This window comes from Rhinolophus sinicus, chromosome 11 (assembly GCF_057876585.1).
Source record: "Rhinolophus sinicus isolate RSI-liver-muscle chromosome 11, RSI-T2T, whole genome shotgun sequence".
Taxonomy (NCBI): Eukaryota; Metazoa; Chordata; class Mammalia; order Chiroptera; family Rhinolophidae; genus Rhinolophus; species Rhinolophus sinicus.
The window spans coordinates 26,024,530-26,051,826 of record NC_142511.1 but is presented as its reverse complement, the minus strand read 5'-3'; the positions used below and the strand labels follow the sequence as shown (position 1 = coordinate 26,051,826).

Below are 27,297 nucleotides of genomic sequence, written 5' to 3'. Positions count from 1 at the left end.
ATGGTTATGTGAAAAGGTAGTAACCTTCCATTTAACTTTAGGAAACAATACTGTGTTGTTCAAGACTGTGGAGCCAGGCTGCTTGGTTTGAAATCCCCAGGCCATCAGTCATCCTTGGTCAAGTTCCTGAACCTTCCCAAAGCCTCAATTTTTTCATCTGTAAAATAAAGTTAATTATATTACCTACCTCATAAGATTATTGTGACAATTAAATGAGTTAATACATGTAAAGTGCTTAGAATAGTATTTGGCATGCAGTAAATACTCAACTACTTTGTTAATTTCAGGGCCCAGTATCTTTCATAATTCCAGCAATGGAAAAATGAGAATAGTCCCCTGAACGGTAGTGATTCCCTCCTACTGGACGAGTTCAGAAAGTCACCGATAGTGACTAGTCACAATTATTGTAGAGGAGATTCTTCCCCCAAGGCAGAAGTAGATTTGCCATCTCTTAGCTACTTGGGCATCCACTATAAAGAAACTAAGAAGAGGCCACGCATTTGGGCGGCAGAGGCAGTTGGCCAGTGATGCAGTGACTACCACCGACCGCCAGAGAGCAGTCATCCACAGAAAACAATTCTTAAATTTGTTGTAGGTTTTTCTTCTTTGCTCTCAGCATTGCTCCAATCTCCGTGCGCACCGCTGCCGTAATCCGCCCATTTTGACTATCCAACCAATCAACGATTGGTCGGTAGGGGGTCGGATTGGTGCTTTTCTTGGTCATTCTTAGCTGGGTTAAGCCTGCTGGCAGAGAGGGACATAGCCCTGGACGCGGTCCCCCCAGACGCCAGTGTTGGGTAGGTGGGGGTTATCCGGCTCGGGCGGGCGGGCGAGCGGACGAGTGGCGGGAGCGGGACGGGCTGCCTTGCCTAGGTGACTCGCTATTCCTGGGCTCTCCCCCAGCTATGGGCGTGCAGCCCCCCAACTTCTCGTGGGTGCTCCCTGGCCGGTTGGCTGGGCTGGCGCTGCCCCGGCTCGCCGCCCACTACCAGTTCCTGCTGGACCTGGGCGTGCGGCATCTGGTGTCCCTGACGGAGCGCGGGCCCCCGCACAGCGACAGCTGCCCCGGCCTCACCCTGCACAGACTGCGTATCCCGGACTTCTCCCCGCCCGCCCCGGAGCAGATCGACCGCTTCGTGCAGATCGTGGACGAGGCCAACGCCCGGGGCGAGGTCAGTGGGCGGGGTCAGCGCAAGGAAGGAGGGGCCTGGGCGGGGTCAGTGGGGAACCGGCGGAGCTGGGGAAGTCAAGGCTGGGAGAGAGATTGGGGGAAGACCGAGGGGCCGGGAGACAACAGGTGCAACCAGGACGTCAAAGGGCGGGGAGTAAAGAGGGCCCAGCGGTGTAAACCGGGCTTGTGGAGAGGGAAACTAACAACTAACTCCTGTGGAGAGTTGAGGAGAAGGGATGGACAGACTTGGGAGAGATGGGGGTCAAAGACAGAGGCTATTCCGCAGTCTCCAAGTGCTCCGTCCAAATATAATGGAGCCAAAGTTTCTAGCAGCCACACTTTAAAAAGTAAAAAAGCAGGAGAAATTCATTTTGATAATATAATTTAACCCAGTAAGTCAAAAATATTATCATTGCAACATATAATTAATGTAAAACAAATTCTTAGATATTTTCATTGTTTTTTGTACTACATCTTCATAACCTGGTTGCATTTTACATCACATCTCCATTTGGACTAGCAGCATTTCAGGTACTCAGTAGCTGCACACAGCCAGTGGCTTCTACACTAGAAAGTGCAAGTAGATGGTTGTGGGGAGGCAGGCCAGGAGACCAGCGCTTGAACTAGCCGTTTTGCTGGTGATTGGTGGCCTCCAAGCCACCAGGTACAAGACAGCCCTCCCTGACTTTGGTTTCACTTGTTGCATCTGAGAGCCTGAGACGTGCAGTCCTGGGCCTGACCCAGAAGAAGCAGCTGTAGGGAGAAAGAGACCAACTCAAGTGAGAGGCAGGAGAGTGTTGGGAGGATGTCAGGCTCCAACCCATTAAGCTCCCCTTTCACAGGCCGTCGGAGTGCACTGTGCGCTGGGTTTTGGCCGCACTGGCACCATGCTGGCCTGTTACTTGGTGAAGGAGTGCGGCCTGGCTGCAGGAGATGCCATCGCTGAAATCCGGCGCCTTCGACCTGGCTCAATCGAGACGTATGAGCAGGAGAAAGCTGTCTTCCAGTTCTACCAGCGAACTAAGTAAGGAGTCTCAGCACCCTTCTGCCAGGCCCCCGCTGCCTTGACCAGAGTGTTAGATGGGGCCAGAGACATGGATGTGGGCTAAAGCCCTCCAGCTCCCAGCTGCCTCAAGAAATTGAAGTTGACCTTCCCTGCAGGCAGACCCTGATTGAAGGAATGGCTGGGACTGCCTTGATGTGGGGGTTCATCTGCTGCTTCCCTGAATAAATAACTTGTAATAACCAGCTCATATTGCATAGAACTTTACAGTTTACAAAGCATTCCCACATATCAACGCACTTGTGCCTCACAGTAGCCCTGTGATACAGGAAAAACACTTTAGATGAGGTGGCTCAAGCTCCAAGAGGCTCAAGGTCACACTTCTAGAAAGTGGAAGGATGGGCCTGGACTAGAACATACATCTTCAGCCCCTTAAAGAGGCTGAAACACTATGTATCTGTTCTCTAACGTCATTTGTTGTATCTTCTGGAGAGCTGGTCGGTTAAAAGGACACATATCTACAAGGAGCCCAGGTCTCTGATACAGGCCTGGAGAGCCTGTGTGGACACAGCACCTTCATCTAGGCCCAAGTGCCATACGTGTGTCATCCCCTTAGCTCTCTCAAGACAGAGAAGGCCTGAATGTTGGGCTCACAAGGAACCACCATCATCATCTCCCAAGGGCTGCGTGCCTCTTACTAGCATCAGGGTCCTCACATGTGACTTTCAGTGCATTATGCTGCCCCACTACCTCAGGCCAAGGAATACTGGAACTGAGCTAGTCTGGATGGTTCTACAGAGAGAATGTTTGATGATCAAATGAAGAGGTTCAGGGCCACAGATCTTGGCCATGTTTCTCAGACATTACCTTCACTTCTTCGTTGGATCCCATTCTTCCAGCACCACTACCACCCTTTTGGCTTTGATGGATAGGATAAATGGGATAGACCAGCCAATAGACTCTTTTTGCTGTAACTTCTGCCTGAATTTTGTCCTCTCTTCTGTGGCAAGCCACATAGGATAAGGTAGAAATTCATCATGAAATACGTGTTGAATGCCTGTGTGTACCAGGCTTTGTTAGATACAGAGGGTACCCTTCTGAATGAAACATGATTCATAGCCTCCTGGGCAAGGTGTGCACAGAATCCAACCACAAATAATGGGGACTGTGATAGACACGCATTCTAGATGCAGCGGAGACATAGAGGGAGGAAGCAAGGGTCCCCCTGTAGGCCCCATTCTTTGTAACCTAGACTAGAGCCAAACCGAAGCTACCCACTCCTCACTATATCTTTCTCCCTTCCACTGCTGCCCACCCAACGCAACCCCCATCCAACTCTTATACAAAAGGTGTATTAGCCAGAGTCTTGCCAATCAAGGAGCAAGAGAAAGTCTGTAAGATGCATCCCCCACCCCCACCCCGTGTGTCCAATCTAAGTGATCAATTCCTTCATTCTATTCCCTTGGTCCCCATCCAAGTGGGAGTATCTCTCAAAAAAAAGAACCCACAATTCCAGACATTCAGGCTGCAACAGAGGAGTGAGAAGTAGCACATAGAGCGGATACACTGAAACCCTCACACTCCTTCATCAAAATTTTCTCTACCCTGCCCATCTGCCCCTCCCCCAACAGCATGGCCCATTCTGTTCCTTGATCCAAACCAAAGTATCTTCCAAACAAGTGTGTGAGTGTGTATGTGTGTGTTTTCACATTAAAGCAGGAGGCCTACTTCCTGGATTCCCTTCCCTCCATTTACCAGGATGGGGAGATGGGTGGGAGATTTGAAGCTGTACCCCAGAGTTCATGTCTCTGCTCTGATCCTGGCCTGCTGGGGTCGAATAACCGATCCTCATGCTTTCTGCCTTCCATTCCTAACTCACCCCTTCCTCCCCCCATCCTCTGCACTGCAGGAAAGGAATCTGCCCTTCCCTTCTTCCTGAGGCTCCTTCAAAGGAAGCAGAAAAATTTTCTAACCTCATAAAAGCTTTGTGTGTAGCCATCATCCCCATAATTTAAGCAGGTCTCCTCTGCCTCAAGAGTTCCTTAGGGAAGTAAACATTTTGTGCTTAAGGAAAGCAGTTTTTAAATAAGTAAGAAGTTGACTTCGAATGAAAAACTGCCTTTATCCTTTTCATCTACCATAGGAGGTTAGTCCACGGTTCCCTTTGGGCTCATTTCCACCCCCCAATTTTTTGCCTTCTCCTCCCCCCCTCTTCTGTGTATAGCCACCAATGAGGGATTACTGACTAACCATGACACTTCCACATTCTACCCTACAATGAGATGATAGGTGCGAGGAACAAGCCCCTCCATCGACAGAGCCTTCACATTGCATCAAACCACTGCTGGTTTGGGGCTGGATACTTTTTTGTCATGTGGGAGGGTGTGTCCTTTGCACTGTAGGGTGTTTCAATATCCCTGACCTCTAACCACCAGATGCCAGTAGAATGCCACCACCCTCCCACTGCCCCGAAAAAAAAAAGAAAACAACTGACAAAGAAATATATCTCTAGACAATGCCAAATGTCCTGAGAGGACAAAATCAGTCCCGTTTGAGAACCACTGCACCAGACAAGCAAGCCCAGATGCAATCATAGGCTTTTGTTTCCTACAGAAGTAGAGGTGGGAACATACTTGGGAATTTCTCCTGTTGATACACACCACTTGATGGGGAAGAAGGAGCCAACTTAAATACCCTCAAACACCATTACCCTTTTGAGTAATGTCTAGCACCCATCACCATTCCCTCCCCATTTCCCAGACTGGGTTTCTAAGATGGTGATCGACATCATTAACTTCCTGCACTTAGGAGTGCTTTATTCTCAATGAGTTCCTGGTGGCCATAGCTGTAGTAACATTGACTCCCAACCCCATGTTTTTAAAGTTCATTCATGTTTGTTCTCTGGCACATGATATGAGTTCCCTGCTGAAGGGAGGTTTTTCTATGTGAAAAACATTCCTCCACATCATTTGGGTTCTGCACCCATAACCTCTTGGGTTCATCTCCCAGAAAATTGTTCTGATGCAGAAGCAACTGGAGTCAGGATGGGAGGAGCACCAGCCACACACTTCCTTGCGACCATTCCTCTCTGGCCTGGCTTTCCCACCTCCACTTCACCTGCAGCTCCTTTCCCCCCTCCCGACCCCCGCCCACCCCAACTGGAGTCATTCTGCTCTCTGGGTTCTAGGTTCCACGACTGCCTCCAAGGCCATGTATCGGACCACACAGCTTCCTGCTGCAGAGACAGGCCTGCATCCTGCATAGTCACTGCAGCTGCCCGTGCCTTCCTTGGAGCTGTGTTTCGCTGTCATCCTCACAGCTATTCATGGCATGTAGGGATCCTGTCTTATATGATGGCTAATCATTGATCCTCCCCTGGCTAAAGAGGTCTGCCCCCTGTTATCCCCCAGATCAAGTCTTTCCAGGGCAATGATAAGCCTGTCACCTGGGGAGGGACTTGATCCAAACCATAAACCATTTCCCAAAATGAACTTATTTGCCAAGCCTCAAATCAAACCTACTGTCTATCTTGCCACTCTTTAATGGCAAGAAATAAACTAATTTGGTCTTAGGATTATTTTGTCACAAAACAATATTAGTTACCACTAATGCATTTCACACTTTGGCGTGACTGCACTTTGCTTACTTATATGATTATAACTGCCATATTTATGAAGCACCTACTGTATTTCCTCAAAAATAAGACCAGGTCTTATATTAATTTTTGCTCCAAAAGATGCATTACGGCTTATTTTCAGGGGATGTCTTATTTTTTCACGTACAACAATCTATATTTATTCACATACAAAAATTACATTTATTCAAATACAATCATATCATCTTCTGGAACATCGTCATAACTCTCCAAACCCCGAATTCCGGCTTGAATTTCTTGCGACTCCATTTCCTGTGGAACCATTGGCCCCAATCTCTCATGTCCAGCCATAGAGCTCTCCTTAAATGAGCACTTCTTGTCCATGTAGCCTGTTCATAGTGCATTGGCAACACAGCTATCAGTGATTTTACCCATGAATTCTTCACCCAAGTCACGATCTCTTGCAGGCTAGGCTTCACAAAGTTTCCACGATGATTTCTCTCCATTCTATTTTCAAGGTAGTCATTGATTTCCATGTGCAAATGGTCCTTGAATGGCTTGTTTATTGCAATATCAAGAGTGTGGAGATAGGCAGTCATTCCTGTGGGTGGAGAATCATTATTTGATCTATTCTCTCTGCAAGGAAGTTCTTCGTGTCTTCAGCGTGGTGAGTGCTGGCTGAATCCCAGACTAGCAGACCTCTTTGGCCACCTTGCAAAACAAGTGACAGCATTAAATCGACCCACTTCCTTATAACTGCTTGTGTGCATCAGGCTTTTTCGGATTCAAGAATGTAAATGCCTGGAACACATTCAACCTTATCTTTCTTGCCCTTAGTGCTGATTAGAGGTGGGGCTTTCTTTCCATCCAGACGAATTCCCAAAATACAGGTAACACGTGCACTTTTCTAACCAGTGGAGGGAATTGATGAGGCACCCCTCTGATCAATTGTCATTTGAGATCCTTGGCCCATAAACACTGCAGTTTCATCCATAGCAATCACATTGAAGAGTTGGTATTTAGAAAAGTCAATACCATCAACAAAGGACTTGAATGCAAGTGCACATTTAATAACTTCAGTATCTTCCAGCTTGAACAGTGTTGTCGCCCTTAAGAGTTCGTATCGCTGAAGGAAGCTCTCCAGCCAGTGTTGTGATGCTTTGAATTCTTCTGGGGATATTTCTAACTGTGGTGCCATTGCAAGGGCAAATGCTGGAATATCAGCCCTGCGCACAACCAAAGCCTTTGCTCTCCTGTCAGCAATCCATTCACAGATGATGTCTTCCAGCTCAGAAAATAATGGTTGCTGACCCGAGCCACACTTGCATTTCTTAGCATTTCCCTCGTCCACCTGTTGACTGAGGTTATTGTACTCTGCTTGCCATTTTTGAACCATTCAGAGATCCAACTTCTTCTCTTTGCAGAAAGCGGTAAGATTCTTGCCCCAGGAGTCCTCTATGATTCCTTTCTTGTACTTGACAGAATAGCTCTTTCTTTTTGCACTCATCTTGTCTGAGGGTCAAAATATTATTCCCTTTAAATCTACCATTAAATCAAGTGTTAATTGAAGACTTACGAGACAGGAGTGGAAACGAAAATGACAGTTAAGGATGATGGTCCACACAAAAGCGACAAAAAATTGCAGGCACCAAAATTCAGAAAACGTTTCTTTATTTCACACAAGTGCATTAAGTACGTCTGTTACAACACACGATATATTGAATTATGAAGATTCATATTAGATCCAACCATGTCCATTCATTATCAAGCGCGCATGTTATTCATGCATTGTGTCTGTGTTCCGATTGGTCATTCAGCAATAAGTCTCAAGTTCATCTGTTTACATAGGTGTTTACCTCTCGTCCAAAGGCACCCGCTTGGGTATTTACAAATAATTATCATTTATGTTATTTATTTTAAGTATTAATGTCAATATTATTTATATTTAATTATATATTAATATTATTTTATAATTCAATATGTCCATCATGTGTTGCAATGGACGTACTAAATGCATCTGTCTGGCTGACAATCTTAACTGGGGCTTATTTTGGGGATAGGGCTTATATTACAAGCATCCTGAAAAATCATGGTAGGGCTTATTTTCCGGTTAGGTCTTTTTTGTGGAAATACAGTACTATATAACAGGCGTTTACATACATTGCATTATATCATTTTATCCTTACAACCACTCTAAAAATCAGATATTTTTTTATTTGTTATAAATAAGGGAACTGAGATTTAGAAAGATGGCTAACTTACCCAATGCCTCACACTTGTATGAAGGACCTGGGATCAAACCCAGGTGGTAACTCCACACTCATGCTCCTTCGACCAGACATCCTGCATGCCAAGACCTGCCCCTGGTTCCAGTTACATGGTGGAGTCTGTCTTCTTGATCAAAGCTTAACCTCAAGGGCCATCTCATCAACACAGCCTCTGATGTCCACTCTCTTCATCCTCTCAGGAGGCCAGAGAACATCTGACACTGAAGCCAACAGCACCTGAGTCATGGGCTGCTCTTCCAAATGCAGCCTAAGAATTTAGTCCAAAATAGTAAAGCTGACTCATCAGGGCACTTCTGTCACAGCCACTATTATAATATCTAACTCAGAGCATGTGGATGTCATCACCCAGCATCACAGTCTTGAGACATGTGACTAGCATCGAGCCTTCAAAAATGTCTTTTCATGTCTGATGGTTTATTAAAACCCTAATATCCTTGCTGGTTTTGTTGTTATTTGAGCCCCTAATGTATGTCAGGCACTATGCCAAGTGCTTTGTAGATGTCATCTCATTAGTCTTCAAAAGAACCCTATGATCAAGGTCTAATTATAATGACCAGATAAGTAAACTGAGGCCCAGAGGGTTTAAGTAACATGCCAAGAGTCACATAGCTCAAACAGGATTCAAACTTGGGTTTGTCTAACTATAAATTAAACTGCCTTCCCTCTTGGGAGCAGAGAGAAGAGACTTTGTTGTAGTTAGAAAATCTATAACAGCATCTTGTGCTCCCCAGAATCGCAGCACTGGACTCACGGGCCATCAGTGAGCCCTGTGATTGCATGGCTTCCCCAGGCTGCTGCCCCAGGCTTTGGTAACACTACCCTGACTTGGCAGTGCTGGACTGTAGCACAGTCATAAAACTTAACAGGCTTCTGCCTCCAGCTTCCTACACGTCAAAAAACACAGTCCCCTGTTGATTTAGAAATGAATTACATAAGCACGTCTTCCATTACTTTAATTTTTTTCTCTGACAATTATGGATTCAAGACATACTCTCGAGAAGGCAGAATGCTTGTCCCAACAAGCAGAAATTTGAGAAACACTTTGATGCACAGCCATGCCTGAAGTTGATGACTTATTTGCAACCTTGATAATGTAGTCCTTTGTGCCAATAAATTGCTTCAACCACTCACTCACCCTACTTTTCCCTTCACTTATTCTGTTGTTATGATATGTGATTATGAAACAAATCAGTGATGTCACCTCTGAGTTTTCAATATGTGTGGTTCAGTGTGGCAAACAGTGCTGGGATTTTCCCCCTAGCTTTTATAATAAACACACCCCTGTTTCTTTACCAACATGTACTGAATAGCGAGTCTGTTCCAAACCCAAAGTAGGCCACATGGGAAGTAACTGGTGTAGATGTCCCCCCAAGTGACACTGCTCACCTGTTTCAGTAGGTTTTATGTGCCCCTTGGCCTCCCCCAACTCCACGCAAATTCAGTGATTTGCATGTTTTCTGTAGGTACATTTTGTGAAATCTAGTCAGGGCCAGGTGCAGCCTAGGGCCATGGAATAGAATTAAATAATCACACTGAAATCAAGCCCGCAGGCAGAACTATGCCATTCTTGACCATGATTTATAAAACCCTGAGGAATCCAATCCCTTCCTCTATCTCCTCCCTCACCTCATACTCTCCCCTCCCCTATAGCCCTTGTTCTCTCTTCTCTACTTCGTTGGGGTCCCCAAGACCATCAGATTTGATGAATTGCTAGAACTCACAGAAAAGCTGTTATACTCTTAGTTGTGGTTTACTGCAGTGAAAGGATACATATTAAAATCAGCAAAAAAGAAAGGCATATATGGCAGAATCCAGGAGAAATCAGGTGAGCTTCCACTTCTGCTCTCCCAAAGGAAATGCAGTCTCCAACCACCCCACATATACTCCCACATATCCTAAAGCATCTTGTCATTCTTTGCAGCCCTTTGCTCACCTATGATTCATTTAGGTGTTTAACATCTCTCTTTCCTACTACAGTCTAAGGACCATCCCACTGCAGGTGACACCCAGCACAATGCCCAGCCCATGGCGACTCGATAACCATGTGGCAACTGACACATGACATGTCACCTACCTGGGTATCTGCACATAGGTGCAGAAATGGGTAGAAAAGAATAAATCTAGGAGATGTCTAATCTAGAGGGGGAGACTGACATATGTACACTGCTAAGTATACATGCAAATGGGTACATACAATTAGAAATGATGCGATACGTAAATACTTAAGCAATGCTGGAGTGATTAGAGATAAGAGGAATGTGTCTTGTAAAATTTAAAAAGATGGTATTACAATGAAATGTGGAGGGTGTAGTCAGATAGCTGAAAGGGATATATAAATGTTGGATGTTATTAACAATACTAATGTTATGTGACGGGTGCAGGGGCCACATAGGGAGGTTTGGAAAGAGATGAACAAGGTGAATGGGTGGCAGTGACGGGAAGGGAAAGATAGAGTCAAGTGGTATGGATGAGGTTGAGGTAAAAACGTCATCCAGTGGGAAGCAGAAAACACATGATTAGATTAAGGTGGTGAAAGGGAAAGCAGAAAGTCATGCCATAGGTTTAGGATCATATCTGATCAACAGTGTGGAATCACCATAGGCTTCTGAGTAGACAATGTGCCACGAGGTTCATTTTTCTTAAGTTACACTCTGACAGAATAGCCCCATTACTTAGCAATATGGTACTTCATGATTTAACACTACCCAAAAAGACAAGGTCTCATTGCTGCTGATTTTCAAGACTTTTCAGAAGATAACAGTTACATAACCTGCTTTCCCTGCTTGCTGGAATTTAATGACTTCAATGCTTTGCAAAAGTAAAGCATTGTTAAATCAGACTGCTTACCCTCTGGGCTTGCAGGTGATGATGACTTTTTAATGCTTTTCAAATGGGAAAAGATCTCAAGTGATATCAAGTCATCCCTATGTGCTACATAGAAATGTGTGTCGTTCCTATGGCAGTTGGCTCCCACACACCTACTGCTCTGGCTGACTCACAGGCATCACATTTTTAATCTTGGGTCTCTTGCCATATCACAGTTGACCTGGTTCAAAGGTCCACAGGACAGTGAGCCCTAGTGCTGCATTCAGTCCAGTGCCCTGCATTCTCCCTATCGTCCCAAGGACGAGGGGTACCCTGTGAGTTCGAGCTTTGTACCTCAGTTGCACCTCCACTCCCCACCCCTCTCTCCTATTATGTCTGTTCCCTTACCCTCAAACTTGTTTTCTTTTCTCCAAATAGTTATTGATTTGTCAAGGACAGACCAGATGGTGTGTTCTTCTGTAAGTGGAGGGCATGGTGTGTGCCAAAGAGGGTCAGTGCTGAGGGCTCCAAAGACAGCTACCACCATGGGAACACACATGGTCCTCAGAGGAGTCAAGACTGAGCCCCAGGGCTCTCCTGACTGGCACTCTTCACCTGGAGACCATACCAGCATGGGCACCCAGACAGCCCTCTCCTGCCTCTGACAGAAGCCTTCAGAGCTCAAAGTGGGGCTGGGCAGGGAGGGTAACTCTGGGTCTCCACACTTCACTCTTCAGTCCTAAGGGTACTGGATCTGGCCTGGCACTTCTGCTCAAAACCCTCCAGTAAGGGAAGGAGGCCAGAAATACATGGAGAGCTCCAGGCCTATGCAGACTGCACCCTTGAGAGCTTGACAGTGACTCTCAACCCACCCAACCCCCTTCTGCTCATTTAATAACACAGAACCCACACACCACAAAGGAAGTCAACTGGGGGGTGGGGTGGGGTCAGAAAGGAATTAGGGAAATGCAAAGTAAAACAATAATAAGATATAAATTTATATACATCAGGTTGGAGTCTCTCTGTCTCTCTCTCAAAATACCAAAGTTAGCAAGGCTAAGGGGAAACAGGAACTCTCAGATTGCTGGGGGATATGCAAATAAGTACAGTAGCTTTGGAGAATAATATGGTGAGCTCACCCAAAAAAGTCCAGCCACTTCACTTCTGTGTGTATATTTTGGACAAACTGTGCATGGAAGAAACCTATAAACACATATGAGGCTGTTCATTTATTCTTTATTAGGTTGGTACAAAGGTAATTGCAGTTTTTGCAATTATTTTTAACCTTTTAAACTGCAACTACTTTTGCACCAACCTAATAACTCAATACAAATTTATTAAGTACCTACTATGTGTCAGGCACACTTCTAGGGGCTTAAAATTGAACGTGAACAAATCACAAAAATCTGTACCCTTGTGGAGTGTATATGTAGCATTGTTTTAGTCAAAAACTAAAAACAATCTAAGAACGTGTTGTTAGGAGAATGGATAAACCCTAAACTAGATACGAGGTGTGATCAAAAAACACGGTGAATGCTGCTGCTGAGTACCATCCAACGGAAGGGCAGGGGTTTTCAATACGGGAAGTGGAGTGTCAAACCTTAGTAACAGTGTGTGACAAGTTTCAACTTGTTCGGTAGTCAGTTGAGTGTGAGCCACAGTTGAGAGAAGGTGTATTTTAAAGTGTGCCATAAATCATGGATCATGAACAATGCATTAACATGAAATGGGCAAACAGTTTCATCCTCCATCATGACAACACTCCATGTCACACATTGCTTCTGGTATGGCAATTTCTGTCAAATAAAAAAATTATGGTGTGTCCGCATCCACCTTATTCACTGGATCTGGCACTGTGTGACTTCTGGCTCTTTCCCAAAGTCAAAATGACCATGAAAGGTAAACGTTTTGAATCAGTTCTGGATATTGAGGCAACCCTGACAGCACAACCGAAGACACTCGCGAAAGCGGACTTCCAGAACTGCTTCAGAAAGTGGCAAGAATGATAAGTGTGTGCAAAGTGAGGGGGAGTGTTTTGAGGGGGGTTAATGGCAATGTGTCTTTTACTGTAATAAAATTTTTTAAAACATTCGCCGTAGTTTTTGATCACACCTCATATATAGGAATCACCATAGAGATATTTTAGAAACACCATTTGGTGTGTAGGGAAGAAACTTCCAGAATAGTAGGTACAGAACACCATTTGTGTGAATAAATACTATAAATTGTTTATGGATACATACATGTGTTATAAAAATAAATGGTTTGGATACCCACCACGCTCAGGGTCTTAGTTGCATCCTAGAAGGGAAGTTGGTGAAAAAATAGGGAGAACTTCCTGCATAACTGGAATTTTTTATTTCTCAAAAAGAAAATATCTGAAGCAAATATGCCTATTAAAATATTACCATTGCATATTCTGGATGTTAAGCATATAAATGTTTGTTTAAACAACCTGGGTTCTTTTTAGTTTTAGTTCAAATGGGGAAGTTTTTGTTTTGCATTGCTTTCAAATTTTAGAAAAGAGTTGGGTGAGAAGAGGGTTAAGACCACATATCCCAGGAACCAGTGGCTAGAGCCTGCCCTAAATGTGTCTCTGGGATCCCATTCCCAACAAGGCCTATCTGCCAGCTTTCGCTGCACCCTAGATCACGGTGCTCTACATGACATCCCCTGCAGGCCAGGCCAAGCTTGGCAGCTCTGTAGGTGATTGCATATGGGTACTGCAGTACTAGTGGAAACGGTTCCACCTCTTTGAGAGCAATCTAGTACTATCTTGTAAAATTGAAGAGGCACGTACTCTATTCAGAAATCCTGCTTTTAAGGTTTTACCCTAGAGAAGCTCTCAAATATGTGCCCAAGGCCCTGTGTACAAATGTTCTTTGCAGCAGTGTTTATAATGGCCAAAAATTCAAATTGGGCCTATTATACTGTACGTTACTAGGAAAATATAGTTAGTTATCTGTATTCAGTGAAATACTCTGCCACCGTGGAAATGACAGCCAGAACCACATGTGTCAGCATGTATTCATCTCACAAACTATGCTGAGGAGCAGGGTGAGTTGCAGAATCCTCCCATAATATAATACAATTTACATAAAATTTAAATATGCCAAACAATACTATATATTGTTGATGGATACACACATATGTAATGAAAATATAAAAACAGGCATGGGACTGATAAATCCCAAATTCAAAGATTACTTCTAGGAGGGGAGGGAGAATAAAATTGAGAAAATGTGGGGAGGGGTGCTTCAGCTGATGCTTTGCTACTTGGTATCTTTAAGAAAAACAAAAATCCGAATTATACATGACATTTTAGAATTAAATAGAACTGGGCGTTAGGTATCCAGATGTTTCTTTTGTTATCTGTTATATTTTTCTAAATGTTGAATATCATTTTACACACAGACACACACACACACACACACACACACACACACACACGGTGGAGGGGGAGTTGGTGGACACAGGCAAAGTCTTGGAGACAAAGGCAAGAGCACATGAAGGCCTTGAGGAGGGAGGAGCTGTGGTGGTCAGCAGAACTGAAGGCTCACCCCATCACAGTAAGAGAAGGGGCGGCCTCAAAAAAGGCCAGAGAGGGACACAGAGCCCCACCTACTGGGCATTTGTAAAACAGGGTGTGTTTTATTCTCAGTGCAATGGAGACTTTGGAAGATTTAAGCAGAGGAGTATTTACATTGGGTCTGTTTATATTTGAGTAGGTCACTTCTTTCTGCTGTGTGTGGAATGTGTGGGAAGGCAAGAGCAGAGACCAGGAAAAGAATGAAGAGGCTTGTGCAGCAATGTAGGCAAAAGATATTGGGGAGCTCCACTATAATGGTGTCAATAAAGATGGGGAGAATAGGGTGGATTTGAGATATATTTTGGAGAAATACCAATAGATCAGTTGTGAGGGATGACTCTAACATCTCTATTTGAGTAACTGATGGTGGTACTCACTGACAGGAGAAAACTGATGGGCAGGAGGGCGGGACAGTAGGGTGGGTGGGTGGTTTGTTCATTCCTGGCAAGGAGAGAGATGGAGGGTTTTATTTTGGATATGTTAAGTTTGAGATGTTTGTGAACTACCCAAGTGGAGGAAGAGAGCCTGCAGTTATATATTCAGGTCTGAAATCCACCAGAATGGTCGGGTCAGGTCAGGAATATAAATTTGAGGTCACTGCACATGGGACTAGGAAGACAGTGTAAACAGTGAAGAGACAGGAAGGGCAGGGAGGGGAGAAGAAGGAAGAGAGCCCAAGGCTGAACTCTGAGGACCCTGACATTCAGTTTCAGGAAAAGAAAGATCCAGCAAAAAGACTAAGTTGAAGTGGCAGAGGGACCAGAGGAAAATCAAGATGTTACTGGGAATGATATTGTACCCGGGCTCTTTGTCTTCTTGAAGGAAAGAATTCAGTCAAAAGACAGAGTTTGTACAGCACAGAACAGCAAGAAGTTTATTAGTAAAAGTGAGTGCTCTCCGAGATATGGAGCAGGCTGACCGAAGAGAGGGAAGCAGCCCCTCCGTAAATTGTGTGAGACTTTTTATTTCTATGGGTAGAATTGTCTCCCCACTCTCTTGCCAGTACCTCTCCTTTTCCTAGCTGGCATGCCTCGTACTCCCTTCTCGCTCCCAAGATTGTCTGAGATCATTACAATGGCCCTGAGAAGCAAGGTGTACATTTTGATAAGCAAGATGCTCTCTCTCTCTCTCTCTCTCTCTCTCTCTCTCTCTCTCTCTCTCTCCCTCCCTCCCTCCCTCCCTCCCTCCCTCCCTCTCCTCTCCTAACAACACATCCCTTTAACTTAGGGGCATGTGTGAGCCTGGAATCCTGCTGGGCTAGTAAGGCATTGGTACCCTAAGTGAGGCAGCTGCAAGAGGTCTTGACCTATGTAGGAGCTGCAGCAAGGGGCTTTCTAACCCGGGTTAGGTCTCTCCTTCTCCTGCTACTTTATGTCTATCTATCTACCCTATCAAGGAGAGAGGATGTCATGGATGCCAAGAAAGAACAGTGTTTCAAGAAGGAAGCAGTGTTCAACTGTTGAATAGGCCAAATAATCAGAGGGCAAAGAATGGTCTGTTGGAGCCACCAACACGGGAGTCATTGTGACTTTGACAAAAGCAGTTCAGTGACATGGTGGGGGCTGAAACCAGACCATCCAAGACTGCTGAGTGGGAAGGGATTGCAGAAGAGGAGACGATGAATGTGGGCAACTATTTTGAGAAACTTGGCAATAAAAGGAGGAGAAACATGGGGTGGAGGGAGCTGAAAGGAATAAGGCAGAGGGAAAGGTTTGTTTTGGATTCTATTTGTGTATGTCCATGTGCAGATGAAAGTAATCCCATAGAGACAGAAATTGGTGGTGGGAGGAATGGAGGGAATGAATGCAGGGAGAACTTTTGAGGAGAGGAATAAGAATGAAACCCAAGCCATATAAATAAATGTGGCTGAGCAGAGTTCTGGCTCAGGTCTGTCTGATTCCAAGTGCCATGATCTTTCCCAAATATCTCATTATCCCTTTTTTGTTTTTACTTGCTCATGGGCATCCAACTCCCAGGGTCTAGTGTGCTAAATCCTATACCATCAGTTCCTCTAAATACACAGGTTTTATGGTCTTTCTATTTTCATCTGGGTTCCATGCCTACCCAGAGAACTAGAAGAGAAAAATAAGTAAACTGAAGAAAATTAAATCTGACCTATTTTATGCATCCAGTATAAATGCATAAAATAGATTGTTTGACAGTGGTAAACAGAGAACCCCCCGAAAAATCCAATGTATTGCTTTAATTATATATGCTTTTCTTACTCAGTTTCCAGGGAAGAATGCACCTCCATTCGTTTCCAACCCCTTCTAGGGAGCCATTCCCTAATTTCAAAGGCTGCTTTGGTGACGACAGGTTTTCAGTCAAGGCTGTCCTATCTGAACTACAACTGAAAAAATATTAACATGCTATGTAGGATGATACATGTAAGGAAGAACGAATGTAATGGGTATTTATAAAATCAAAAGTAAGGAAACACAGATGGGGTGGAGTTGTGATTCAAAGGAATGGCATAGATTCAAGGGCAGGTCCTGCAAGGTACCGTCCAAAGACGATCTCCAAGTGCAGTAAAGGTACTGAATTATTTTGATGCTAGGCTAACTTGGAGTCAACTGAGTTAGGTGGAGGTATGCACCCTAAAATCCACCGATTCGTGAATAAGAAAATGGGAGGATGAGAGGACCTGAAGGAGAGTCGATGAGAGTACAGTTCAGCAGCCATTCCACTGACTGTCACTGTGCATAAGCAAGACCAACAGAGGGCCTCCTCTTTCTCTCAGTCTCCATCCCACACATATTTGTTGAACACACACTCTGTGCCAGGCACTGAAGGTACAGCAAAGAACAAGACAATTATGGCCATTCCCTCAGGAAGCTTGCAGTCCTATGTGGGAATTAATGCCAGATGGGTGTGCTAAGGGTTAAGATAGGATGTATGTCCCTTAACCCAGCCTGGTGAAGGATGGTGGTCACAGACAACGGAATATAACGCACTTGTGCACGTGCACACACACATACACAATACCTGTTATCCAAAGGGGTCTTATTAATGGGAACATTTTGTTGGGTTAATTTGCACTTTGGGGCAAATCAGAATCATGACTCCCAGGTTTCTGACTGACAAGGCAGGGTGGTGAGGGGTACAGCCCACTAACACAGGAAACACCAGAAGAGGTCTATGTTGGGAGGCAAAGGCTGGGCTCAGTCTTGACACATTAAGTTTAAGGAGCCTATGAGACCCCCCACGCAGAGTTCTTTTTTTATTATTAAAGTTTATTGGTGTGACAATGGTCAACAAACCTACATAGGTTTCAAGTGTACAGTTCTATAATACATCACCTATAGATTGCATTATGTGTTCACTACCCAGAGTCAGTTCTCCTTCCATTAGCATATATTTGACCCCCTTTACCCTCTTCTACCATCTCTCCTCCCCACTTACCCTCTGGTGACCACTAAACTGTTGTCTGTGTCTATGAGTTCTTTTATTTGTTTGTCTTGTTCCTTTGTTGCCTTCAGTTTCATATCCCACATTTGAGTAAAATCATATGGTTCTCGACTTTTTCTGTCTGACTTATTTCACTTAGCATAATAATCTCAAGATCCATGCATGTTGTCGCAAATGGCAGTATTTCATCTTTTCTTATGGCAGAGTAGTATTCTATTGTGTATATTCGTATATACCACATGTTCTTTACCCAATCATCTATCGAAGGACACTTTGCTTATTTCTTGGCTACAGTAAAAAATGCTGCAATGAACACCGGAGTACATACATATGTTTTTACAAATAAGTGTTTCCAGATTTTTGGATATTTACCCAGAAGAGGGATTGCTAGGTCATGTGGTAATTCTATTCTTAATTTTTTGAGAACTCCATACAGTTTTCCATAGCTGCTGTACCAATTTACATTCCCACCAACAGTGTATGAGGGTTCCTTTACCTCCACAGCCTCTCCAACACTTGTTATTATTTGTCTTGTTGATGATAGCCATTCTGACTGGGGTGAGGTGATATCTCATTGTGGTTTTGATTTGCATTTTCCTAATAGCTGGTGAAGTTGAACGTTTTTTCATATATCTGTTGGCTATTTGTATGTCTTGTTGGGAGAAGTTTCTGTTCATATCCTCTGCCCTTTTTTTAATTGGATTGTTTGTCTTTTGGTTGTTGAGTTGTATGAGATCTTTATATATTTTGGACATTAGTCCCTTATTGGAGGCATTATTTGCAAATATCTTCTCCCATTTGGTTGCCTGCTTCTTTGTTTTGTTGATGGTTTCTTTTGCTGTGCAGAAGCTTTTTAGTTTGATATAGTCCCATTCATTTATTTTAGCTTTTACTTCCCTTGCCTTTGAGGTCAAATTCATAAAATGCTCTTTGAACCCAAGGTCCATAAGTTTAGTACCTATGCTTTCTCCAATGCATTTTATTGTTTCAGGTCTTATGTTTAGGTCTTTGATCCATTTTGAGATAATTTTGGTACATGGTGACAGATAGTCTAGTTTTATTCTTTTGCATGTGGCTTTCCAATTCTCCTAGCACCATTTAGTGAAGAGGTGTTCTTTTCTCCATTGTGTGTTTTTGGCTCTTTTGTTGAAAATTATCTGTCCATATTTATGTGGGTTTATTTCTGAGTTTTCAATTCTATTCCATTGGTCTGTGTGTCTGTTTGCTGCCAATACCATGCTGTTTTTAGTATTGTTGCCCTGTAGTACAACCTGAAGTCAGGGAGTGAGGTATCTCCAGTCTTATTCTTTTTTCTTAGGATAAGAAAAAATATCTTAGCCAAATTACTTTGGCTATTTGGAGTCTTTTGTGGTTCCATACAAATCTGATGATATTTTGCTCTATTTCTTTAAAAAATGCCACCAGAGGGGTGGCCGGTTGGCTTAGTTGGTTAGAGCGCAGTGCTCTTAACACCAATGTTGTCAGTTCAATTCCCACATGGGCCAGTGAGCTGCACCCTACACAACTAGATTGAAAACAATGACTTGGCTTGGAGCTGATGAGTCCTGGAAAGACACACTCTTCTCCAATATTCCCCAATTAACAAAACAATTTTAAAATAAATAAATAAAATGCCACTGGAATTTTGATGGGGATTGCATTAAATCTGTATATTGCTTTGGGTAATATGGCCATTTTAACTATGTTGAGTGTTCTAATCCATGAACATGGACTGTCTTTCCATTTCTTTGTGTCTTCTTCAATTTCTTTAAAAAATGTCTTATAGTTTTCAGTGTATAGTCCTTCACATCCTGTGTTAAGTTTATTCCTAGGTATTTTATTCTTTTTATTGAAATTGCAAAATTGTGTTTTTTTTCCATTTCTTTTTCTGAAATTTCATTGTTAGTATATAGTCATACAATGGATTTTTATGCATTGATTTTTGTAGCTAGCAACTTTACTGTATTCGTTTATTGTTTCTAATAGTTTTTTGATGGAGTCTTTAGGGTTTTCTATATATAGCATCATGTCATCTGCAAAGAGTGACAATTTAACTTCTTCATTCCCAATTTGGAAGCCTTTTATTTCCCTCTTGCCTAATTACTCAGGCTAGGACTACCAATACCATGTTGAATAACAGTGGTGATAGGGGACAACCCTGTCTTGTTCCTGAATGTAGAGCAAAAGGCTTCAGTTTTTCACCATTAACCATGATATTAGCTAAGGGCTGCCATAGATGGCCTTTATTATGTTAAGGTATTTTCCATCTATACCCATTTTATTAAATGTTTTAGTCATAAATGGATTTGTATCTTGTCACTTTTTCTGCATCTAGTGACATAATCATATGATTTTTCTCCTTTATTTTGTTTATTACATTGTATTGTAATTATGTATTACATTGTAATTACATTGTAATTGATGTATTACATTGATCAATTTGCGTGTGTTGAACCATCCTTGTGCCCCTGGGATGATACCCACTTGAGCGTGATGTATAATCTTTTTAATGCATTGTTGTATTTGATTTGCTAGAATTTTGTTTAGGATTTTTGCTTCTGTGTTCATCTGAAATATTGGTCTATAATTTTCTTTTTTGTGTGTTATCCAGGTTTTGGTATCAGGGTAATTTTGGTCTCATAAAATGAGTTAGGATGTATCACTTCTTCTTCAATTATTTTTGGAAGAGTTTGAGTAAGAGAGGTATTAGATCCTCTTTGAATGTTTGGTAGTATTCACTAGTAAAGCCATCTTGTTCTAGACTTTTGCCTTTGGGAAGGTTTCAGGTGACTGATTCAATTTCTTTACTGTTGATCAGTCTATTTAGATTTTCCAGTTCCTCATGATTCAGCCTAGGAAGGCTACGTGTCTCTAAGAACATGTCCATTTCTTCTAGGTTATTGAATTTGGTGACATATCATCCTTCATAGTATTGCTGGATGATCCTTTGTATTTCTGTGTCATCTGTGGTAACTTCCCCTCTTTCATTTCTGATTTTCTTTTTTTGTGTCTTTTCCATTTTTATCTTAGTGAGTCCAGCCAAGGGTTTGTCAATTTTATTAATCTTTTCAAAGAAGCAGATTTTCGTTGCATTATTTTTTTCTATTGTCTTTTTGTTCCCTATTTCATTTAATTCTGCTCTGATTTTTATTATTTCCTTCCTTCTTTTGACTTTGGGTTTCATTTGTTGTTCTTTTTCTAGTTCTTAATGTAATGTTAGGTTGTTTATCTGGGATTTTTCTTCTTTCTTGAGATATACCTGTAATGTTATAAATTTCCCTCTTATTACTTCTTTTGCTGCATCCCAATAATTTTGATAGGATATATTTTCATTCTCATTTGTTTCTAGGTATCTTTGATCTCCCCTCTTATTTATTCTTTGACCCAGTCATTCTTTAAAAGCATGTTGTTTAATCTCCTTGTATTTGTGGTTTTTCCTGCTTTCTTTTTGCAGTTGATATCCAATTTCAAAGCCTTGCCATCAGAGAATATACTTGGTATGATTTCAATCTTCTTAAATTTGCTGAGGCTAGTTTTATGTCCCAGTATATGGTCTATTCTTGAGAATGTTCCATGTACACTAGAAAAGAATGTACTCATATAGTCTGATGTTCTAGGATGAAGTGCTCTATAATTGGTCTAATGTGTCACTTAGGGCTTATATTTCCCTATTCATTTTCTGCTTGAGTGATCTATCCATAGTTGTCAATGATGTATTTAACTCCCCTACTATAATTGTGTTTTGGTCATTTTTTTTCCCTTTAATTCTCTTAGTAGCTGCTTTGTATATTTTGGTGCTCCCTGATTGGGGGCATATATATTGATGAGTGTATGTCTTCTTGTTTTGTTGTCCACTTTTTCATTATGAAATGTCCATTTTTGTCTGTTGTTACCTTTTTTATCCTGGAGTCCATCTCATCTGATATAAGTATAGCTACATTTGCTTTTTTCTGGATACCATTTGCTTGAAGTATCAATTTCCATCCTTTCACTTTGAGTCTATACTTGTCTTTGTAGCTAAGATGCGTCTCTTGGAGGCAGCATGTTTGGGTTTTGGTTTCTGATCCAATATGCTACCCTGTGCCTTTTTATTGGTGAGTTCAGTCCACTTACATTTAGGGTGATTATTGATATGTGAGGATTTCCTATCACTCTATCTTTTCTTTTCTGGTGACTCAGTGTCTTCATTGTTTCTTTGCCTTTTTGTTGCTGTCTGTTATTTCAGTGTGGTGGTATTCTATGATTTTTCCCTCTGTTTCTTCTTTTTTTTATGTTACATATCTCAGTTCTGGATTTTTATTTATTTATTAAATGGTTACCATTAAGTTTATGTAAAAGAAAGTTTCTATGTACCATAGTCCTTTTTCTTCAGCATGCTTCTTATCTCCATTCCCCTTTGCAGGTTCAGGCCTTTACTCTCTCCCCTTTTATGTTTTTGTTTTTACAAGTTATCCCTACTTCAGCTGTGACTTGATTTCTGAGTTGCAGTAGCAAGTTGTCTTTTCTTCTTTTTCCTCTTTTTTTAATGTTATTTTTCTTCTTTACACTTTATGTAATGTTTAACTGTATAGTACCCTATTTTGTGTAGGGGTTGCCATTTCCTGTTTCTGTCTGTTCTGTTCATAATACTGCTCATGGTTTTGTATTTGTTTGATTTTTTATTTCAGGTCAAATAGCCTCCTTCAGTATTTCTTGTAATGCAGGTCTTGAGTTAGAAAATTCCCTCAGCTTCTATATGTCCTCCTTCATATCTAAAGGATATCTTTGCTGGATATATTATTCTTGGCTCATAATTTCCCTCTTTCAATAGTTTAAATATTTGATTCCACTCCCTCCTGGTGTGTAGAGTTTCTGCTGAAAAATCTGATGATAATCTAGTAGGCTTCCCTTTGTAGGTTACCATCTTCTTTTTCCTGGCTGCCTAGAGAATTCTTTCTTTGTCATTAATTTTTTTTTTTTAAGATTTTATTGGGGAAGGGGAACAGGACTTTATTGGGGAACACTGTGTACTTCCAGGATTTTTTTTCCAAGTCAAGTGGTTGTCCTTTCAATCTTAGTTGTGGAGGGTGCTGTTCAGCTTCAAGTTGTTGTCCTTTCAGTCTTAGTTGTGGAGGGCGCAGCTCAGCTCCAGGTCCAGTTGCCATTGCTAGTTGCAGGGGGCACAGCCCACTATCCCTTGCGGGATTCGAACCAGCAACCTTGTGGTTGAAAGGATGCGCTCCAACCAACTGAGCCATCCGGGAGCTCAGCGGCAGCTCAGCTCAAGGTGCCGTGTTCAATTTTAGTTGCAGGGGGCACAGCCCACCATCCCTTGTGGGAGTCGAACAGGCAACCTTGTGGTTGAGAGTCCGTGCTCCAACCAACAACTAAGCCATCTGGGAGGCAGCTCAGCTCAAGGTGCCGTGTTCAATCTTAGTTGCAGGGGGCAGAGCCCACCATCCCTTGCAGGACTCGAGGAATTGAACTGGCAGCCTTGTGGTTGAGAACCCACTGGCCCATGTGGGAATTGAACCGGTAGCCTTCGGAGTTAGGAGCATGGAGCTCTAACCGCCTGAGCCACCGGGCCGGCCCCCTTGTCATTAATTTTTGACAGCTCATTACAATATGCCTTGGAGAAGGCCTGTTGAAATTGAGGTAATTAGGTGTTCTATATGCTTCTTGGATTAGAGGATCTAGTTCTTTTCACAAGTTTGGGAAGTTCTCATCAACTATTTCTTAAATACACTCTCTGTTCCCTTCTCCCTCTCTTTTCCTTCTGGTATACCCATTATTCTTATGTTGCTCTTTCTGATGTAGTCAGAAATTTCTTGTAGAGTTCTGTCATTTCTTTTAACTCTCAAGTCTCTTTCTTCTTCCATCTATGTCATTGCCAGATTTCTATTTTCAATATCATTAATTCTTTTCTCCATCTGGTCAGCTCTATTACCTAAGCTTGCTATTTCAGTCTTCATTTCTTTTATTGAGTTCTTAATCTCCAGAATTCTTTTTAAAATTTAATCTCGGACCGGCCTGGTGACTAAGGTGGTTGGAGCACCATGCTCCTAACGCTCAGACACTGAGGTCCCCTGTTCAATTCCCACATGGGCCAGTGTGCTGTGCCCTCTACAGCTAAGATTGTGAACAGCGGCTCTCCCTGGATCTGGGCTGCTGTGAGCAGCCAGAGGTTGGCGTGAGCTGCTGTGGGCTGCTATGTGCTGCCGTGAGTGGCCAGCAACCAGCAAGAGCTGCCATGAGCTGCTGTGAGCGGCCAACAGATGACCAGCGACTGACTGCTGGGGGTGGGGGGGGGAGCTTAAGGCTCATAATACCAGCATGGGCCAGGAAGCTGTGTCCTACACAACTAGACTGAAAAACAATGGCTTGAACCGGAGTGAGGGGGCGGGAGGAGGCAGGAGAAAGGGGGGAAAATTTTTTAATCTCTTTGGTAAAATGTTCATTTTGTTTTTGATTGTGTTTCTGAGTTCATTAAACTGCCCATCTGTGTTTTCTTGCACCTTGTTGAATTTTTTTTCAGAACTGCAATCTTGAATTCTCTGTCACTTAAGTCACATATTTCTATGTCTTTACGTTCATTTTCTGGAGAATTTTCATTTTCTTTCTGAGCTGCCTTTTTGCCTTGGTTATTCATGGCAGTTAATGAATTATTGTTTTTTTTTCCTGGGCATCTACAGGAGTGGGTTCTGCAGCAGTTTGATATGAAGAGGTCTTTCTTTTGCTTTCCTGTAGGTGTTGCTGGTCTGTTTTATTTTCTCTTCCACCGCAGCATTTTATTTTCTCTTACACTCTTCTAGTTTCTCACGTGATGGGGGATTTCCTGGAAGGTGGCTTCTCCCCTGTGAGCAGGTTGCCTGAGTCTCAGGGCACCACTTCTGTGGGAGGATGTGGAGGGCAATAATGTTCTGAGCTCCTGAAATCCTAATGCTACCCTTGCAGCCCGATTCAGAGCCTGTGTGTCTCAGTTGCTCTGGTTGCCCCCACAGGGATCCATCCAGAAAGGTGGGGGCCAATGGGCTAAGAGAGGCAGCTCTGAATAACAGTGACTACCAACCCACAGCTGTCTTGTCCCTACCGTTTCTTCCCTTTCGCAGGAATTTGTTGCACTGTGAGTCTGTGGCTGCAGGACTGCAGCTGCAGTTCTCAGGGCTGTAGATATTCCGTTCTTTAATCTGACACCATTTCTTCTGGAACCTGCTTCTAACACTGGGAGGGTGGGGGTGGAGCAAACTCTAGGAGGGTGGTGAGGGGGGAGGCAGCCAGCCTCCGTGTCTTTGTTTTCTGTTTCCTGCCTGGCAGTGAGGGCTTAAACCACTATTCTCACCCTTCTGTATTCAGTCTTTGTTCCAAGGTCTTTGCCGCCAGCACTGGGTCAGCCGTATTATATGCTGATCCCTCAGGCAGGACTGTGGGCCACAGAGGGTGTGCCTGGAGGCTGAATTCTTCCCTCTCCCATGATTGCAGTGAGCTCTGGTCTGCACCTGCTTCTCTGCACTTCTCCCTTCCCTACTTTCCAGCTCACCTGATTCGTCCACCTTCAGGTGATTCAATGTGCAGGTCTCAGACATACCTGCGTGTTGTACAGGGAATCCTTTGTTGAATTATTTCTGTTCAATTTGTTGTGACTTCCAGGGGAGATTTCAAGAAGCACTCCTTATGCCTCCATTTTTGTGACACGACTCCGACACAGAGTTCTTAGGTGAGCAGTTTCATATCAAAAACACTGCATATGGCCTGCACTAGAAAGACAGATTTGGGACAAGCTGCATTAGAGGTGATCATTTAAACCACTGGCACACATGAGAATATTCAGTAAGAAAATATAGTGTGAAAAGAGAAAAGGGCCTGGGGCCAGGGTCTGAATAACTTCTTCAAAGCCACTAGAGAAGGGCAACTGAGCCTGCAGAGAGAGTGGGAAGGAACAGCCAGAGAGTGGGGAGGAGAACCAGGAGACGTGTCCTGGTGTCCAGGTGTTTAAGGAAGGAGGGAATAATCAAAAATAACAATATGAGCATCATTTAAACAGAATGAGGACCAAACCTGTTTTTTGGGTGGATTTGCTGGAGATATGAGTGAAGGAGGCTAAAGCCAAATTGGAGTGTGTTGAGGAATGGGTGAGAGGGGGCAGACAAGGAGGCGGAAAATACATGCCAGTGCTTCCCAAACCCTTTTGCTTTGTGACACATATAGAAAATTATATTTAAATGGAACATTGGGTAATTGAGCAAGGCTGCTCCCAGCTGGAGGTGTGGCCCCACCCAGCAGCCCTGAAAGTAGAGAAGATCAATATCTTATAGCACCTATAACCATTTGAGGCATACCAGTGTGTTTCAGAACACCAACCGGTGAGGGCAGCCATAGACCACTTTCAAGTAGATTGTCTGTGAATGGAGGCTTGCAGTGAGTATGGAGTTAAGAGAAAGTTTGATTTGGTTTTAAGATGAAAGATACTAGGGCATCTTTCAGAAGCACCTATGGGAAAGATCCAGTTGAAACTGAATTCACAGTAGAGAAAGGTCAGTATAACACTGGTAGTACAAGTTTCCTAAGAAGACATAAGGGTAGAATCCAATTTCAGGTAGAGGGACAAGTGTACACGATATTATGCGTGCAAAAGTATAATCCTCTCCACAATACTAGAAATTGGATATCATTATTACCATGTTACAGAGTTAAAACACAAGGCTAGTGAAATTAAGCCACTGCCCCAGGTTCTCCACCCCGTAAGCAGCAGGGCCTGGATTAGAACCCAGATTTTTCTGACTCCAGAAATCCTAACATTATACTTGGGTGAATCTTGGAGCTCATGTAGTGCTAGGCCTGGAGACACAGAGATGAATTAGAGTTGGCCCTTGCCTTTGAGGAGATCACAAACTTGAAGTAGAGAGAAACAATAAAACAAATACAATACAGTGCGATAAAATAGAATAATGGAGGCACGAAAAATGTTTTAAGAAGTGCAAAGGCTATATGCCTGTCTCTCCCTGAGCTCCCAGAAGCAGGGATGAATTGAGCATTGAGAAAAGAGCTGTAAAAAATAAAAATAAAAATAAAAATAGTTTGACGGATGGGTGGGTGGGTAGAGAATGACATTTCAGTACATTTTAAATCCCTCCTTAGGGTAATTGTTGCCCATTAGCCACAAGAGGTCGCTGCAGTCCTAACACAAACTTTTTCCGCTGACCCTTCCAAAATTCTCTCCAGTTGTTTTCCACAAGGAAGCTAGGAAAGGAGAAGAGGGAAAGAGGTGGTGACTAGATGTCTCATAGCATTTCCTGTCCCCTGCAGGCCAGGCCCAGAGCTTTTTTTCCCAGCCTGGCTGCATCTTCACTGACTCCTGGTCTTTTCAGCTTCTGTCCTAAATTCTAGACTTTTGATATGTTTCCTAGTTTGTTCTTTCTTTTGGACCTAACTCAGAGAATGGCCTCAGGTCTTTCCTTGGAC

General features: G+C 43.0%; 2 protein-coding genes across 4 annotated transcripts in view; both read left to right on the top strand.

The window, feature by feature from the left end:
* Positions 1–667: 667 nt before the first annotated feature.
* Positions 668–2,419, top strand: DUSP23 (dual specificity phosphatase 23). 2 transcript variants are annotated; one of them, XM_019716861.3, is made up of 3 exons: positions 668–797; positions 904–1,172; positions 2,014–2,419. In XM_019716861.3, the coding sequence occupies exons 2-3, from the start codon at positions 906–908 to the stop codon at positions 2,197–2,199; spliced, it is 453 nt and encodes a 150-aa protein (XP_019572420.1). In that variant the 5' UTR covers positions 668–797; positions 904–905; the 3' UTR covers positions 2,200–2,419. The 2 variants fall into 2 exon arrangements, with proteins under 2 accessions (XP_019572420.1, XP_019572419.1); XM_019716860.3 differs by lacking the exon at positions 668–797 and having other exon boundaries at positions 804–1,172.
* Positions 2,420–2,565: 146 nt separating this feature from the next.
* Positions 2,566–27,297, top strand: part of LOC109437553 (Fc receptor-like protein 6) — a 38,130-nt gene continuing 13,398 nt past the window's right edge. For both annotated transcript variants that reach the window (XM_074322260.2, XM_074322261.2), the window contains exon 1: positions 2,566–3,198. The gene's annotated coding sequence lies outside the window, so the exon portion shown is untranslated. The remainder of the gene's footprint in view (positions 3,199–27,297) is intronic.

Excerpts from the sequence above, each read along its gene's own strand:
- DUSP23 (XM_019716861.3), top strand. The coding sequence starts at position 906 with ATGGGCGTGCAGCCCCCCAACTTCTCGTGGGTGCTCCCTGGCCGGTTG. Across the intron at positions 1,173-2,013 it reads AGGCCAACGCCCGGGGCGAG|GCCGTCGGAGTGCACTGTGC; the intron begins GTCAGTGGGCGG and ends CCCCTTTCACAG.